At 38.7% G+C, this 14070-nt stretch overlaps 1 protein-coding gene across 33 annotated transcripts in view; it reads left to right on the top strand.

Annotated features, from left to right (window-relative positions):
• The window catches only part of ADGRF4 (adhesion G protein-coupled receptor F4), a 72212-nt gene that overhangs the window by 23850 nt on the left and 34292 nt on the right, over window positions 1-14070 (top strand). For 13 of the 33 annotated variants that reach the window (XR_014250467.1, XR_014250468.1, XR_014250469.1 and 10 more), the window contains 7 exons: window positions 3046-3154; window positions 4015-4069; window positions 6506-6657; window positions 7868-8119; window positions 9145-10524; window positions 12733-12774; window positions 13202-13261. Coding sequence is in view for 29 of the 33 variants with exons in the window: in XM_082411658.1 (XP_082267784.1) it covers window positions 3068-3154; window positions 4015-4069; window positions 6506-6657; window positions 7868-8119; window positions 9145-10524; window positions 12733-12774; window positions 13202-13261 (2028 nt within the window). In the remaining 4 variants the exon portion in view is untranslated. Of the gene's footprint in view, window positions 1-1136; window positions 1265-3045; window positions 3155-3944; window positions 4070-6505; window positions 6658-7867; window positions 8120-9144; window positions 10525-12732; window positions 12775-13201; window positions 13262-14070 lie in introns of those variants that run through there. The other 20 variants (XR_014250470.1, XM_082411644.1, XM_082411639.1 and 17 more) reach the window with 11 other exon arrangements.

Raw genomic sequence — 14070 nt, 5'->3', positions numbered from 1 at the left:
AGTTCACTCTAATTATTGTCTTTATCAATCGTTAATCTAAGAAAGCCTGCTTCCTCCATTCTGTTCTACATAATATCAACTTCTGATTAAGGATTATGCTGGCAATGCTTCTTTTTATTTTTTAAATTCCTCATTCTCCATGCTCTTAAGCTGTCCTCATTCTCTGCTCTGCAGAGCACTCTGGCTTTTGGCCTCAGCCAACATCTGAACTCTGGGATGGGAGGGATCCCATTCAACTCTTTCTGGTGAGAAGAAAAACAACCCAGTTGAGGCTAACTTGAAAACATCTATCCATCTGACTAATCCCCACCAGTCAAACTGGGCAAAAATAAGAATGCTATGACTCCTCTTGGGTTATATCATTAAATAGTCTCTCCCCAGCATTTGTAGTAACTGAAGGAAATTTACCATATAATTATCATGCCAAGTGGTATGTGGGTTACATACACCAGACTATAATAACGTGAATGATCAAGTAGCAAATTAATCCCAAACTAGCCAGTTGTGTTCAGTTCAACGTTTGTGATTCTTATGCTCATGCTTATGATTTCATATTGCATATATATATTTCTGCTAGTAAATTTTTTCTTAGTTTATATGAATACATGAAATGTATCATTATTTCATAATGTTCCACAAAGAACATAATGATCTACAGAAAATGCCATGGCTATTGGATTAAATACTCTCTGAACATTTTTAGGGACTGTGGACTTAGAGGCGCTAGCATTGGTTGCAGAACATTTTTGGACTCCATAAATCACATCACATCACTATGCCAAACGCTTGACTTTCTTCCAGCAAGATTAGCTTTAAGCAAAGTTCCTATAATGAAAACAATGGAGAATAAGAGTGGCCCTTCTCCTGAAACCTTAGATAGCAGGTGTTATTATTTATAAATGTGATGTTCTCCAGCTGGAGGAGAATTGCACTTACCCATCAGTCCTATTATTTGGTCCTGAATGTAGGCATCTTTTCTCCCTGATACATGTACCTGGGGAAGGGGACTGCAATAGAATTGTGAAGAATAGCAGAGAGAAAGGATCAATATGACCAATTTCGCAGAAGAAGTGAATAATTTTCGACTTGACAATGATAATGAATCATACTCTATATTTCTGTTTTTCAAATTGCAGGTTACCATCCATTAGAGGGTTGCGAATTCAGTTTAGTGGGTGGCAACCAATTTTTGAGAGAATGTCAGATAGAATAAAGTGGAATACAAGATAAAAATCATGGATTTATCAGAGTGTCTTGCTCGCAGGTAGGAAGAATAGTATTTTAACATATAAGTTTTTAAAATATAAAAATTATGTGTTTTTTTAGTTTTATACATGGATCGCTATATACATGCATATTTTTGTCTGTACACACTGAGTCACAATGTAAGATCTGTTTCTTACTGCGTTAGGGTCAAAAATTATTGAAAGCTGCATGTATATGTGAAACATAAGGATACTTTTAAGACAGCTCACACTGGTTCTTCTGTTATTTCCCTTTATAAGGATCAGTTAAAAATATATCCTAGGGAACTTCCTTGGTGGTCCAGTGGTTAAGACTCCGAGCTCCCAATGCAGGGGGCCCAGGTTCAATCCCTGGTCAGGAAACTAGATCCTGCGTGCTGCAACTTAGACCGGGTGCAGCCAAATAAATACATAAATAAATATATGTAAATATATATCCTAAACAATAGTAATATTGCAAATTTCCTAGTGTGCCCATCCACCATGTGGTTGCATATGTGAGAACTTCTTTCTACCCACACTGTCAGATCGTGAATTCCGCACGTATATCTCAACACCTATGCAAATCCATTACCACACTTTGCCTGTCATTCTGCCATGTTCCCTTTCCCCTGATCAGATTTGGTTTACAAGATGATGGTGTAAGTCAAAATACTTTCCTCCTGTTTATTGGTTAGGAACTCAAAGACAATTTTTTTTTTTAACTTTTTCTTCATGGGTGCTTTGTTTATTTATTAATTTATTTTTTTCTTAACATTTTTATTGGAGTATAATTGCTTTACAATGGTGTGTTAGTTTCTGCTTTATAACAAAGTGAATCAGTTATACATGTACATATATCCCCATATCTCTTCCCTCTTGCGTCTCCCTCCCTCCCACCCTCCCTATCCCACCCTTTTTAGCTGGTCACAAAGCACTGAGCTGATCTCCCTGTGCTATGCGATTGCTTCCCACTAGCTATCTATTTTACGTTTGGTAGTGTATATATGTCCATGCCACTCTCTCACTTTGTCCCAGCTTACCCTTCCCCCTCCCCATGTCCTCAAGTCCATTCTCTCGTAGGTCTGCGTCTTTATTTCCATCTTGCCCCTAGGTTCTTCATGACCTTTTTTTTTTAGATTCCATATATATGTGTTAGCATACGGTATTTTTCTCTTTCTGACTTACTGCACTATGACAGACTCTAGGTCCATCCACCTCACTACAAATAACTCAATTTCCTTTCTTTTTAAGGCTGAGTAATATTCCATTGTATATATGTCCCACATCTTCTTTATCCATCCATCTGTCGATGGACACTTAGGTTGCTTCCATGTCCTGGCTATTGTAAATAGAGCTGCAATGAACATTGTGGTACATGACTCTTTTTGAATTATGGTTTTCTCAGGGTATATGCCCAGTAGTGGGATTGCTGGGTCATATGGTAGTTCTATTTTTAGTTTTTTAAGGAACCTCCATACTTAGGAACTCAAAGACAATTTTAAACTCAGAGACAATTTGGAAGCCTTCCTGTAAGTGCCCGTGGATTGTCATCTCAGCAGAAGACTCAGTGGAGCTGTGAAAGTCCCTCTTAGTCTTGACTCCAACCAGGAAGGCTTTGAGCCAAGATCAGTGAGTTTTGTCTGCTTCCTGGTCACAGTTTGCCCCGTGAGCCTAAGGGGATCAGAGTGAGCTTGTCTCCATTAGCGCATAAGGAAATATATGTTTGCTGAGGACTAAGTGGCTGGTTGGTTGGCTAACTATTGTAGTGTTATGTGCTGTCGTCACCTTCAGCTGGATCCAACTTTGTTGTATGTTGCAGGTGAAGAGCCTCATGTGTGAAAATGAAGTCCCAGGCAATCACGATTTACTGTTTAATGTTATTTCTGGCCACAGAATGTTCTCATCCTAGATCCAAGACCCACATAAAAGTAAGTTTGATCCATTCTTAGGTGGTCCCATTAGAAATCAGTCAGTTCTTTGAGATGACTAGAGTTATGATAAATAACGTGTCATTTAAAAGAAATTTTCAGATGACTACGATTTTCCCCTTACTGATGGCAGCTTTCTAAAGAGAGGAATAAAGAAAAGAGAGTACAGTATTGTTGTGACAGGGTGCAACAGTATTACAGAAAAACCTCCTTGCAAGCCACGGGGTATGTAGACAGGCAGCTGATGAGAGGAGGAACCACTAGCCTGGCAGCTGAGCAATTTAGGTTCAAACCTTAACTTTGCTTGTTAGTTGCACAAGTTGCTTCACTTCTCTGAGCCCTTAATTTCCTTACCTATAACATGAAGAGTAGTTTTTTTTTTTCTTTTCAATCTCTGTAGTCCTTCATAGCTACAGAGAGTTTGTGATTCTATTATTGCAACCTAGCACTCATTCCTAGTACCTGCTGACTTCTTCCTCTCTGAGGATACACAGTATCGGGTGGACCATATTAGTTTCATTTCACAGTTTCAGTTAATACAGGCAGAGAACAGCTTAGTGCTATAATTGTCATCACTGTGTTCTCCAAGGATACTTAAACTTTCCAAAAGTTGTATCCAATCCACTGACCTTCAGAGCTCAAGTGACCACTGTCAAGTATCTAACCTTCATCAGGGGGCAGCATGTTCTCAGTCGGTGCTCACATGCCTGTTTCCTTCAGCAAGTTCCTGCCATATCAGCTGCAGTCTTCTTCCTAGTCCTGAACACATTTTCTTTTCATGTCCACATAGAGCCTCTAAGTTGAGATGAGAGAGGAGAGGCCCACAGTAAAGAAGATGTTTGGGGATTTATGTTTTACAGGATGGAGATAAACTTCAAGGTCCTGAAGGAAAACCCAAGACTGAAAGGATGCAAGGTGTGTGGCTATAGAATAGTTTTCTTCCGTTTGAAGACAGGGCAGAATAAAGGAAGGGCATGGGTATTGCAAGCCTGTCCCCAGACCACAACCTTTCACATAGAATAACAATCTTTAATAAATTCTTAATGTTTACCGGCATTGATAGATTTTTTAAAAATAATTATACTATTATCCATGGCATAGTCAATGAAGCAAGTTGGCAAATATTCACAGTTGTTCTAGAATAGTAGACAAGGGTCCCTTTTAAAACTCAAAAGGGAAATCTGTGTGAACTAACGAGCTAACAAGAGGCATAAGAGGGAAGAGGACAGGAGTCTTTCATTCCTTCATTCAAAGATATTTTCAGGATGCTTAAATGTATGTAACACCCTGAGGCCGAGAGGTCTACTGAAGTGATATAAGAGGTATTGTGTTGGCAAGACTGGTCACTCTCGAGAAGCGAAAAATAAACTATAGAGGCATCATGAGTAGTAAGATAGTGAAATCATGTGGTTCTCACCCACATAGTAGTGATAACAGGGCTCTGCACAGTCACGGCCAAGTACCTTTCTGGTGGCAAATACATCTCTATACAGATGTGGAGTTAAGAAAGGAAAGAGGAGAGAAAGGTAGCTGATATTCATTGAGCATTTATGACAACACTGATCTAAGTGCTGTACAAGATGCCGCCTCATTCAATATTTGTAACAAGACTATGGCATTACCTCCAAACTATATTTATGAATGAAGAAATTGAGAAGCACTCAGCTTAAATAAATTGCAAAATTGATACACTTGGGTAGATGTCAAAGAAGGATACAAAACCACTTGTTTCCTTTCTCCATAAATGGAGTCATCCACAGAGCTGTCCAAACCATAAATATCAGTGCAGCCTCTGACTCACAGCCGATAGGGCACTTCATCGTATTTATTTCAATACCTTAATAGCTCTCAGCATCATCTGCTTCTTTCCATTGCACTGTCACTATCCGAAGGCAATTCTTCCTGGGAATACTTCAACAGCTTCATCACGTCAATGCACTCTATTCATGGCCCAAACTAGGCCACCACCAGTTTTTATAAATAAAGTTTTATTGAAACACAGCCATGCCCAATTATTTACGTATTGTCTTTGACTGCTTTCATGCTACAAAAGCAGAGCTGAGTAGTTATGACAGACCATATGGCCCACAAAGCTGAAAATATTTACTCTCTGGCTAGCCTTGACATATTTAGCAAATAAAAACATAGGAAGTGCAGTGAAATTTAAATTTCAGGTAAACCATGAATAATCTTTCATGGATCATACGTATACGAAAAAATTATCCATTGTTTTACTGAACATTTTTAGTCAGTCTTCTTTATTTATGGACTCTGTATCTACAACTTCTCCTACTCATAGAAATTTATTTGCAACCCCCAAATCAATACTCACACTGCTTTCTGAATCATTCACAGACATGCACAGAATAGCAGAAAAACTGAGTTGGCCGAGGTGCTTGTTCACAGCTGAACGAGGTGGCCCTTGGCCTTCTTGTTTCAGCTCTCCTACTATAAACAAGTGTTCTTTTTGTGGCCTATGTAGTGCCACATGTTTTGCTTTTTGTGTTTTTTGTTGGTGATTTCACTGCTTAAAATGGTCCCCAGATATAGTTCTGAAGTGCTGTTTAACGTTCCTAATAAGGTTATGATGTGCCTTGTGGAGAGAATACATATGTGAGATAAGCTTTGCTCATATGCTGTCATGGGCTATGGTGCTATTGGTCGTGAATTCAGTGTCAGTGAATCAACAACATATGTTAAATGGAAACACAAAACAAGCTTATATATTGATATATTGATTGGTTGATGAAAATGTTGTGAGCAGAAGCTGGCAAGAACCTAACCTTGTATTTCTCCTAGGAGCGATGGTTATGTTTTTGCTAATTCAGTGTTTGTGGCAGTGACTATAGAATTTAACTGCTGCAAATCATGGGAATTGGCTGTATCTGAAAATAAAATTAATATTTAACTGGCACTTAACCTGTATTTTATCTGGCAACTCTATTTACCTGGTCCTTTACAGAAAAGTTTACTGACTCCTGCTCCATGCTATGGTTAATTATCTTTCAAACACAAATCCAATCATGTTTTTTGGTAGCCCCCATATTAGCACAGGATCCAAGATCCTTCACTACTTGACATGTTTTCCTCCCCACCCTCATCTCTTGCCACTCTCCCTTCAGACACTCTGAATCAGCCTTTATGAATGACCTGCGATCCCTCCTTTCCACATGCTCTTCACTCTGCCTAGACGTCAGCTTCACAACCTGACTGTCACGTCTTGTTGCTAAGAACCCAGGTCAATGTCACCTCCTCTGGGAAGCAATCCCCAAGGCCCCAGAATGAGTTAGATGCCCCAGTCAGAGTGCGGAAATGCTAATTAGGATTCTCTCTCTCTCTTCTCCTTTTAAGAAAAATGCCATGGACCTTGCACCACTTCTTCCAACTGCAGCCAGCCTTGTGTTCAGCACTTTCGTGGAGAAATAGGATTTATCTGTAATGGAAACAAGTGGCAAAAATCAACTGAAACATGTACAAGCCTTTCTGTGGAAACACTCTTTATGGTGATGCATTTGCATATTTGCATCTTATTTGCATATTCTACAGGAGCCAATCCCCCAGGAGGGGGTAGAGGCGTTTTTAATGTTTTCTGTTCAGCATGGCAATAAGTCTCAGATCTGGACTTGAGAAATTCTACGGAGCAGATTCAAGTTTGTCTATTCCTTCCTCACCCAAACTCTCAGCTACTCTCTCCTCTCCCTCCCTACTCTATTTCTCCCTCTCAAAATCTTTTCTCAAAAAAAGATCTGAAATTTATCTATACAATGATAAACACTTAGAGATTAAAATTTTAGCTATAAAGATGGATTTGCATACCTCTTATGCTAATCAATTAAGCAACTAAATGTGTCTAGAATCAAAATAAGTTTGATATCTTTTTCAAATACTTTCAATCACTTGACCAAAAGAAGAGAGAGATGTGTGTCCCAGAAGGAATGGAAATCCAATGAATACAACAGTTCTCAATTAAAATATTTTATCTTATATCCTTTCACTTAGTGACTGTTTCCTTCTGCCCCCCCCACTCCAACCCTGTAGAAGCACATTGATCTCTGCATCTCCTAAAATGTCAACAGTGTTTCTATAAAGGGAGTATCAATGAAGTGTCACTTAGCATAGGTAATCACATAGATGTCCCTGCAACGACAGTGGCATTCAAAAGTGAGTTAAATGAAGTAAGCTATTGCTTTGGTCTATCCTAAGTCATATTCTGGGAAATTCTAGGTAAAAAGTATGAGGAAATGAGCAAATAACCTCTTCTATTTAGTGAACTCTAAACTTTAAAAAATTACAATGCCTTAGCATTCTGTGTTTAACTGCCAATCTCCAAAAACCACTCCCCTCTGAAGTTCCATGTGGCTCCTCTTGAAAAAAAAAATTAAAATAATTAGACAAATTTTGTTTCTAGAATTTCTCCATATCTCTGGAGAAAACTGTCTTGTTATAATATTTGAGTTAAAATCACTGTCCTGAAAGCAGATTCCAATAAGAAAGGTCGGCATCCTGATCCCTGTGGGAATTCTGATGGAATCTCGTGTCCATTTGTGAGACCACTTACCTTCTCCATACTTTTCAGCATCTAAACCACTTTTCAGGACCACTTACTTCTCTGTCTGTTTTTCCCATGTGGATTATTTGTGCCTTTAACTCCTTTAGTCTGACACGTTAGGTACTTAATCATTTTTGAATGAAACTATTTTTTTTTTTAAACAGGACTTAAATAACACATCACGCTTTTCTGTGGCAGCACCATTTATACCTCTGCACATTGTTGACTACCAAGCCCCAGAGCCAATTGAGAGTGTAGCTCAAGTCATCCAAATGAACTGCCCACTTGATTATGCCTGCATAATTGATGTTGTGAAATCATCAGAAGCCACGTCTGGAAATATTGCATTTATAGTGAAGTTACTAAAAAATATTTCTACACACTTGTCTGATAATGTTACCCAAGAGAAAATGAAGGTATTCTTTGTTAATTTCATTTTAAAAACTGACAATATTTTTTTTTTCAAAATCTTGCATTTTAATAGTTTCAAATGTATTTTCAGGGTAGAAACTACGATAACCACAGCAATCAGTTCAGTTCAGTTTTGCATATTGATTTATCCCAGTTAATGGAAATTTTCAAGAAGTTAGAACATTTTTTATACATGTTTTTGTACAGACTGACTATTTTCAAGAAACTATCACATAGTGATGGCTGTGGGGAAGACTGCTCCTACTCTAGTGTTTCCCAAATTTTATTCTTGTAGAATGTAATTGTCCTGAGAAATCTTAGCAGAGCTTCCATTTTTAAAAGAGAGATCTGTAGTACAGCAGATATAGGAACTCTGGGTTAAACAAAGCCAAGTAGGTCTCCTTATGGCAGGACTTTTTAGAGCTTTTCATGTGTTAATGAACCTTGGCACTCTTTATAAGAGTGAGGGGTATAAGGATATGGTATGCTGTACTTCTCAAACTTGGATTGCCATAGAATCTACTTCCAATCTCCTTCTCAAACAGTCATTAATATCTCATGGGAAACTTGGGTTATACAAGCTGCAGTGTGGAAATGCTGCCCTGGGCATATAATAAAGCAGGTAACTCTGAACTGTGATTCGTTTTATTTTATTTTATTTATTTTATTTTATTTAATCTTATTTTATTTCATTTTACCTTATTTTATTTCATTTCATCTTATTTTATTTCATTTCATTTTATTTCATTTCATCTTATTTTATTTCATTTCATTTTATCTTATTTCATTTTATGTTATTTTATTTCATTTCATTTTACCTTTTTTATTTTGTTTTATTTTTAACATTCTTTTACATTTCTCCCCTCTCTGCAGGCCTACTAGTATGAGATTCTAATAAACAGTGCATTTGAAGAGAAATATGTCAAATAATTTCAAATCATTTGATCTTTAGATATTTCAGGTTTTAGAAATCAACTTTGTACAACACTGTGTGAATCCCCAGTATAATACCCACTTTTCTCCACTGCAGAGCTACTTCAAAGTGGCCAACCACATCCTCAACAAAGCAGTCATTCCAAATTGGGCTTTCATTCCTGACAAAAATGCTGGCTCGGATTTGTTGCAGTCAGTGAATTGGTTTGCGAGGCGATTCCGCATCCAGAACGAACCGGAGCACATTACGGATGAACTCTTCATTCAGACGAAAGGGCTTCACATCAACCACAATACCTCAGAGAGAAGTTTCAGCTTCTCCATGAACGTGAGCAATACAATGGAGGGTATCCTAGGAATGATAGAAGTTCCCAGGCAAGAGCTGTGGAAGCTGCCACCAAATGCATCCGAAGCCATCGGCATAGCTTTTCCCACCTTGGGGGCTGTTCTGAAAGAAGCCCACTTGCAAAATGCCAGTCTTCCCAGGCGGGTAAATGGGCTGGTCGTTTCGGTGATTTTACCAGAAAGATTGAAGCAAATCTTATTCACCTTTGAGAAGATCAATAAATCCCGGAATACCAGGGCCCAGTGTGTTGGCTGGCACTCCAGGGAAAGGAGGTGGGATGAGAATGTCTGTGAAACAACATTGGATACCGCCAGCAAAGTGAAATGCTGGTGTAACTACACCAACGTGTTGATGTCTTTTTCCATTCTCATGTCCCCCATGTCTGTAGACAACAAGGTCCTGGACTATATCACCTGCATTGGGCTCAGTGTCTCCATCCTTAGCTTGATTGTTTGCCTGATCATTGAAGCCACAGTTTGGTCCCGAGTGGTTGTGACGGAGATATCATACATGCGACATGTATGCATTGTGAACATAGCTGTGTCGCTCCTGACCGCCAATGTGTGGTTCATCCTAGGCTCTAACTTTAACAAAAAGGCCCAGAACTACAACTGGTGTGTTGTGGTGACATTTTTTAGCCACTTTTTCTACCTCTCTCTGTTTTTCTGGATGCTCTTCCAAGCACTGCTCATCGTCTATGGACTATTGGTCGTTTTCCGGAGGATGATGAAGTCCTGCATGATGGCCATTGGCTTTGCCATTGGCTATGGGTGCCCGTTGGTCATTGCTGTCACCACAGTTGCTATCACAGTGCCAGGGAAAGGCTACATGAGACATGGTGCCTGTTGGCTTAACTGGGACAATACCAAAGCCCTTTTAGCATTTGCCATCCCAGCCTTGCTGATTGTGGCTGTGAATCTTGTTGTGGTTTTGGTTGTTGCTGTCAACACTCAGAGGCCCTCTATTGGCAGTTCCAGGTCTCAGGATGTGGCCATTATTATAAGGATCAGCAAAAATGTCGCCACCCTCACCCCATTGCTGGGACTGACCTGGGGTTTTGGAATAGCTACCCTCATAGAAGGCACCTCCTTGATATTTCATATAATCTTTGCCCTGCTCAATGCTTTCCAGGTAAGTTCCAGAAGGGAGACTTATTTTATTAATTAATATTATTAATTAATATTTTATTTATAAAACATTATTATTATCTTACAATTTGTTATTCTGGCTTTACAATAAAACATGGCTATGGTTTAAAAATATAGAACACCACATATTCCTTCCATTTCCTTCTATATCTTAGAGACATTTATCTGTGGCATCTCTCACTCTATTGATTGTCCAGTTGGATTTAGATGATCAGGCTGGTTGGGTAGGAATCTCCTTTCTTCTCTCCTCACTGGTTTACCTGTATCCCTCCTAAAGTTTCAACGTCAAAAGAAGTTGACCTTCACTTATGGAGGACCAGTCTTTGGTCAGGGATGTGTGAGGCTATACTTAATATGTTATGCCTCAAAACAAGCACAATTTTTATCTTTTCTCAAGTAGTTTGGGTGTTCCATAAAATAACAGTCATTTTTCACAGTCTGAAGGGATGCCCCTTGCCACTCACTTTGGGTGTTAACCAGTCAGGGGTTCTCATACCTCTTCCTTGCTGTTCTCTGTGAAATAAATGTAGGTTGTTATTCACAGAAATGGATCTTGACACATGTTAGTTGATCCCAGGAATGTCACTTTCTCTGGTCCTCAGACTCTCCTCTATAAGGTAAGGATGGACCTAAAATGATCTCTATTTTCTTTTCTTGCTTAACATGCTTGGTTTGACAAGATTATCCATCTAAAAGTTGTTTCACTTCATCTTGGCTACTAAGCCACTTTCAGGAAGCTGTCATTAGTCAGGCTGCTTTCCATATCCATGAGTAATAGAAAATTTGACAAATTCATATTTTTAAAATGTTTTAAATCAGGGGCTGGCAAACTATGGCCTGCTGCCTGTTTTTGTAAATAGTTTTACTGAAATACAGCCTTACTCATTGGTTTACATTTTGCCTACGGCTGCTTTTGTGTCACAATGGCAAAGATGAGTTAGTTGCTACAGAGGCTGTAGAGCTTGTAAAGCCTAAAATATTTATTATCTGCTTCTTTGCAGAAAAATATTTTCAAAAAAAAATTTTGACCAGTGCTTTAAATAAAATAAATATAACTGTTTAAATAAAGCCACAAAGTATTCCATGTCCCTGTTACTCTATTTCAAAACCTGATACAAAATAACAAAGCCAACTTTAAAGAAATGCCAACTCAGTTCAATTATATATCTTACTCATAATTCTTTAGTAACTATGGAGAATATTTATTTCACTTTTTCCTTTGCATTGATTTAAAGAGAAACCTTTTACTTAAGGATTTCTTGGGGTGGGGGGCAGGAAATCAAAGCTCTTGGACTCACATATATCTCCCCAACTCTTGAAGTTACTCTGGTTACTAATGATGCCATCCTATTTTTACTTTGCAACTTAATTAAACCCCAGGAAATTTTGTTCTGCATTTCTTTTTCAGATCATTTCTCTTTCTATTTTCTTGATGGAAAGAAAAATTCTAAACCCCCTTTAGTTACACACACTCCATTTTTCTAAGCAAGCTTTTCCTGTGACTCACATTTAAAAATTTCAGTCTTCTGATCAGTGTTTCTTCTTCATGAAACCATCCTTAGAAACCAGGCTTCCCTTCACTCTCATGGCAGGATCCAGATTTTTCTTGGACCTCAACTCCCACCACATAAAAGGGTTGACTGTCAATTATTGTGACTTTATAGGTGACCAGATAATTTAAACTTGAAGAGACCCTGGCCTCACAGGTCTCTGTAACCTTCTCTTTCTTTCATGCAGAAACTTCTTCCACCACCTCAGAGGCTCTAGCTGCCTATTTCTTCCACTGAAAGTAGACTAGAATACGTTTCTTTTTCTCAAGACACCTTCCCTGATTGTGACTTTGAATGACAAGATTTTATGTCACATGTTACTGTCATCATGAGTAAGAACAGCTATCTTAATATTTGGGAAGAAAGTAAAGAGATTTAATAAGGTTGCAAACTCTATCCTACATCTGAAGCCATTCAGTAAATATCAATAACTCTCATGCCCAAACATGAAGGTGGTCCTCTCTCTTTGAGATACACTCAAAGAAAATTCTCATCAATGCATTTTTATGGGAATCAGTGGAAATTAAAGTTTCTAATGTCTGATAAGTATCTTCGAAGGAATCTAGAAGAGTGGTATTAAAATAACAGCTGGGATACAGTCTGCAAAACTGTCCCTCATACTTTGTTGAATTTTGCCACAGGGGTTCTTCATCTTGCTGTTTGGAACCATTATTGATCACAAGGTAATTTGAATTTGTTTCACTCATTGTAAATGATCTCCATGTAGTTGACGGGAGCAGGAGGTTGAAGCAGCCTTGATCAGAGACCACAGACTGGAAGAGTTGAGTTTGTGGGGTGGTTCACGGCATCAGCTTTGAGGGGGAAAGGAACGAACTATACTCTTTCATGTCCTGTTCTTTATCAAGTCAACTGGAGGCTATGTTTGAACATAGCTGGTGAAAAAGAATAGACACCATGACCAGAATTTTAATCTTAATCCTAAATTTAGTTGTAACTAAACCTCAACTTTTATCCAAGTCTCATTATTTTCCAAGCACCGTGCTAAACCAGTTGATGCCGCTTCTACCAGGGTTGCTGGCCGCAGAGTTTCACGACACAGGTCTGGGCCCTGGGGATGTTGTCATTTCTTCACTGTCATTGCTTCCTTAGATTAGAGATGCTTTGAGGATGAGGATGTCTTCACCGAAGGGGCGGTCAAAGGCAGCAGAGGTAAGCCTCTCCTTTTCAGTCTCAATATTGGAGGATCAACGTCCTCAGAAGAGTCATGATGAGACAAATATTATAGCTTAGTGTTCAGGATTTGTTAGCAAACAGAATCATGAGGACATACTTTCCTTCATTCATTTCTTCATTCGACAAATTTGGACTATCCTGCTAGAGCTTAAGGTCAATGGAATACAGACCTCAAGAAAAGTTTCCAGGGAATTCCCTGGCAGTCCAGTGGTTAGGATTCGGTGCTTTCAGTCCCGGGTCCTGGGTTCGATCCCTGGTCAGGGAACTAAGATCCTGCAAGCCCCTCAGAGCAGCCAAAAAAAAAAAAAGAGAGAAAGAAAGAAAAGTTTCCATACCGGTTGTATTTCAACTAAATACATTTAGACCATTGAGATGAGACAACATGAACCCAGAACCTTAAATTCTAAAAAATGCTAAAGCCGGGAAATACGACAAGAGTTAGAAATGAGATTTTAGTCCAACCTAGTCATTCCATAAGTAAGGAAAGTAAGGCCCAGAGTACTTGTGAGATTTGCCCAAAGCCACCCAACTAATGGTGAGAATTAGCATTCTCCTTGCTTTGGGCTTTTTCAGTGAGCCACACTGCCTTGAATGGAAGTGTTTGTGTATTTATAGATCTTGAAGATGACTTTTGACCTAGCTATCTGTCTTTTCATGCACCAACTGAAATTGCCATCATTGTTATATTAATTAGAAAGAAGTCATTTATTCAACCAACAGTTTCTCAATAAGAGCTACTTTTAAAGTAAACAAATAAAAAGCTTTCTGGACACATTGAGAGTCAG

Source organism: Balaenoptera physalus, assembly GCF_965194825.1.
Source record: "Balaenoptera physalus genome assembly, chromosome: 11".
Taxonomy (NCBI): Eukaryota; Metazoa; Chordata; class Mammalia; order Artiodactyla; family Balaenopteridae; genus Balaenoptera; species Balaenoptera physalus.
Note: the sequence above shows the minus strand (reverse complement) of the source record. Positions and strands in the feature narration are given on the sequence as shown.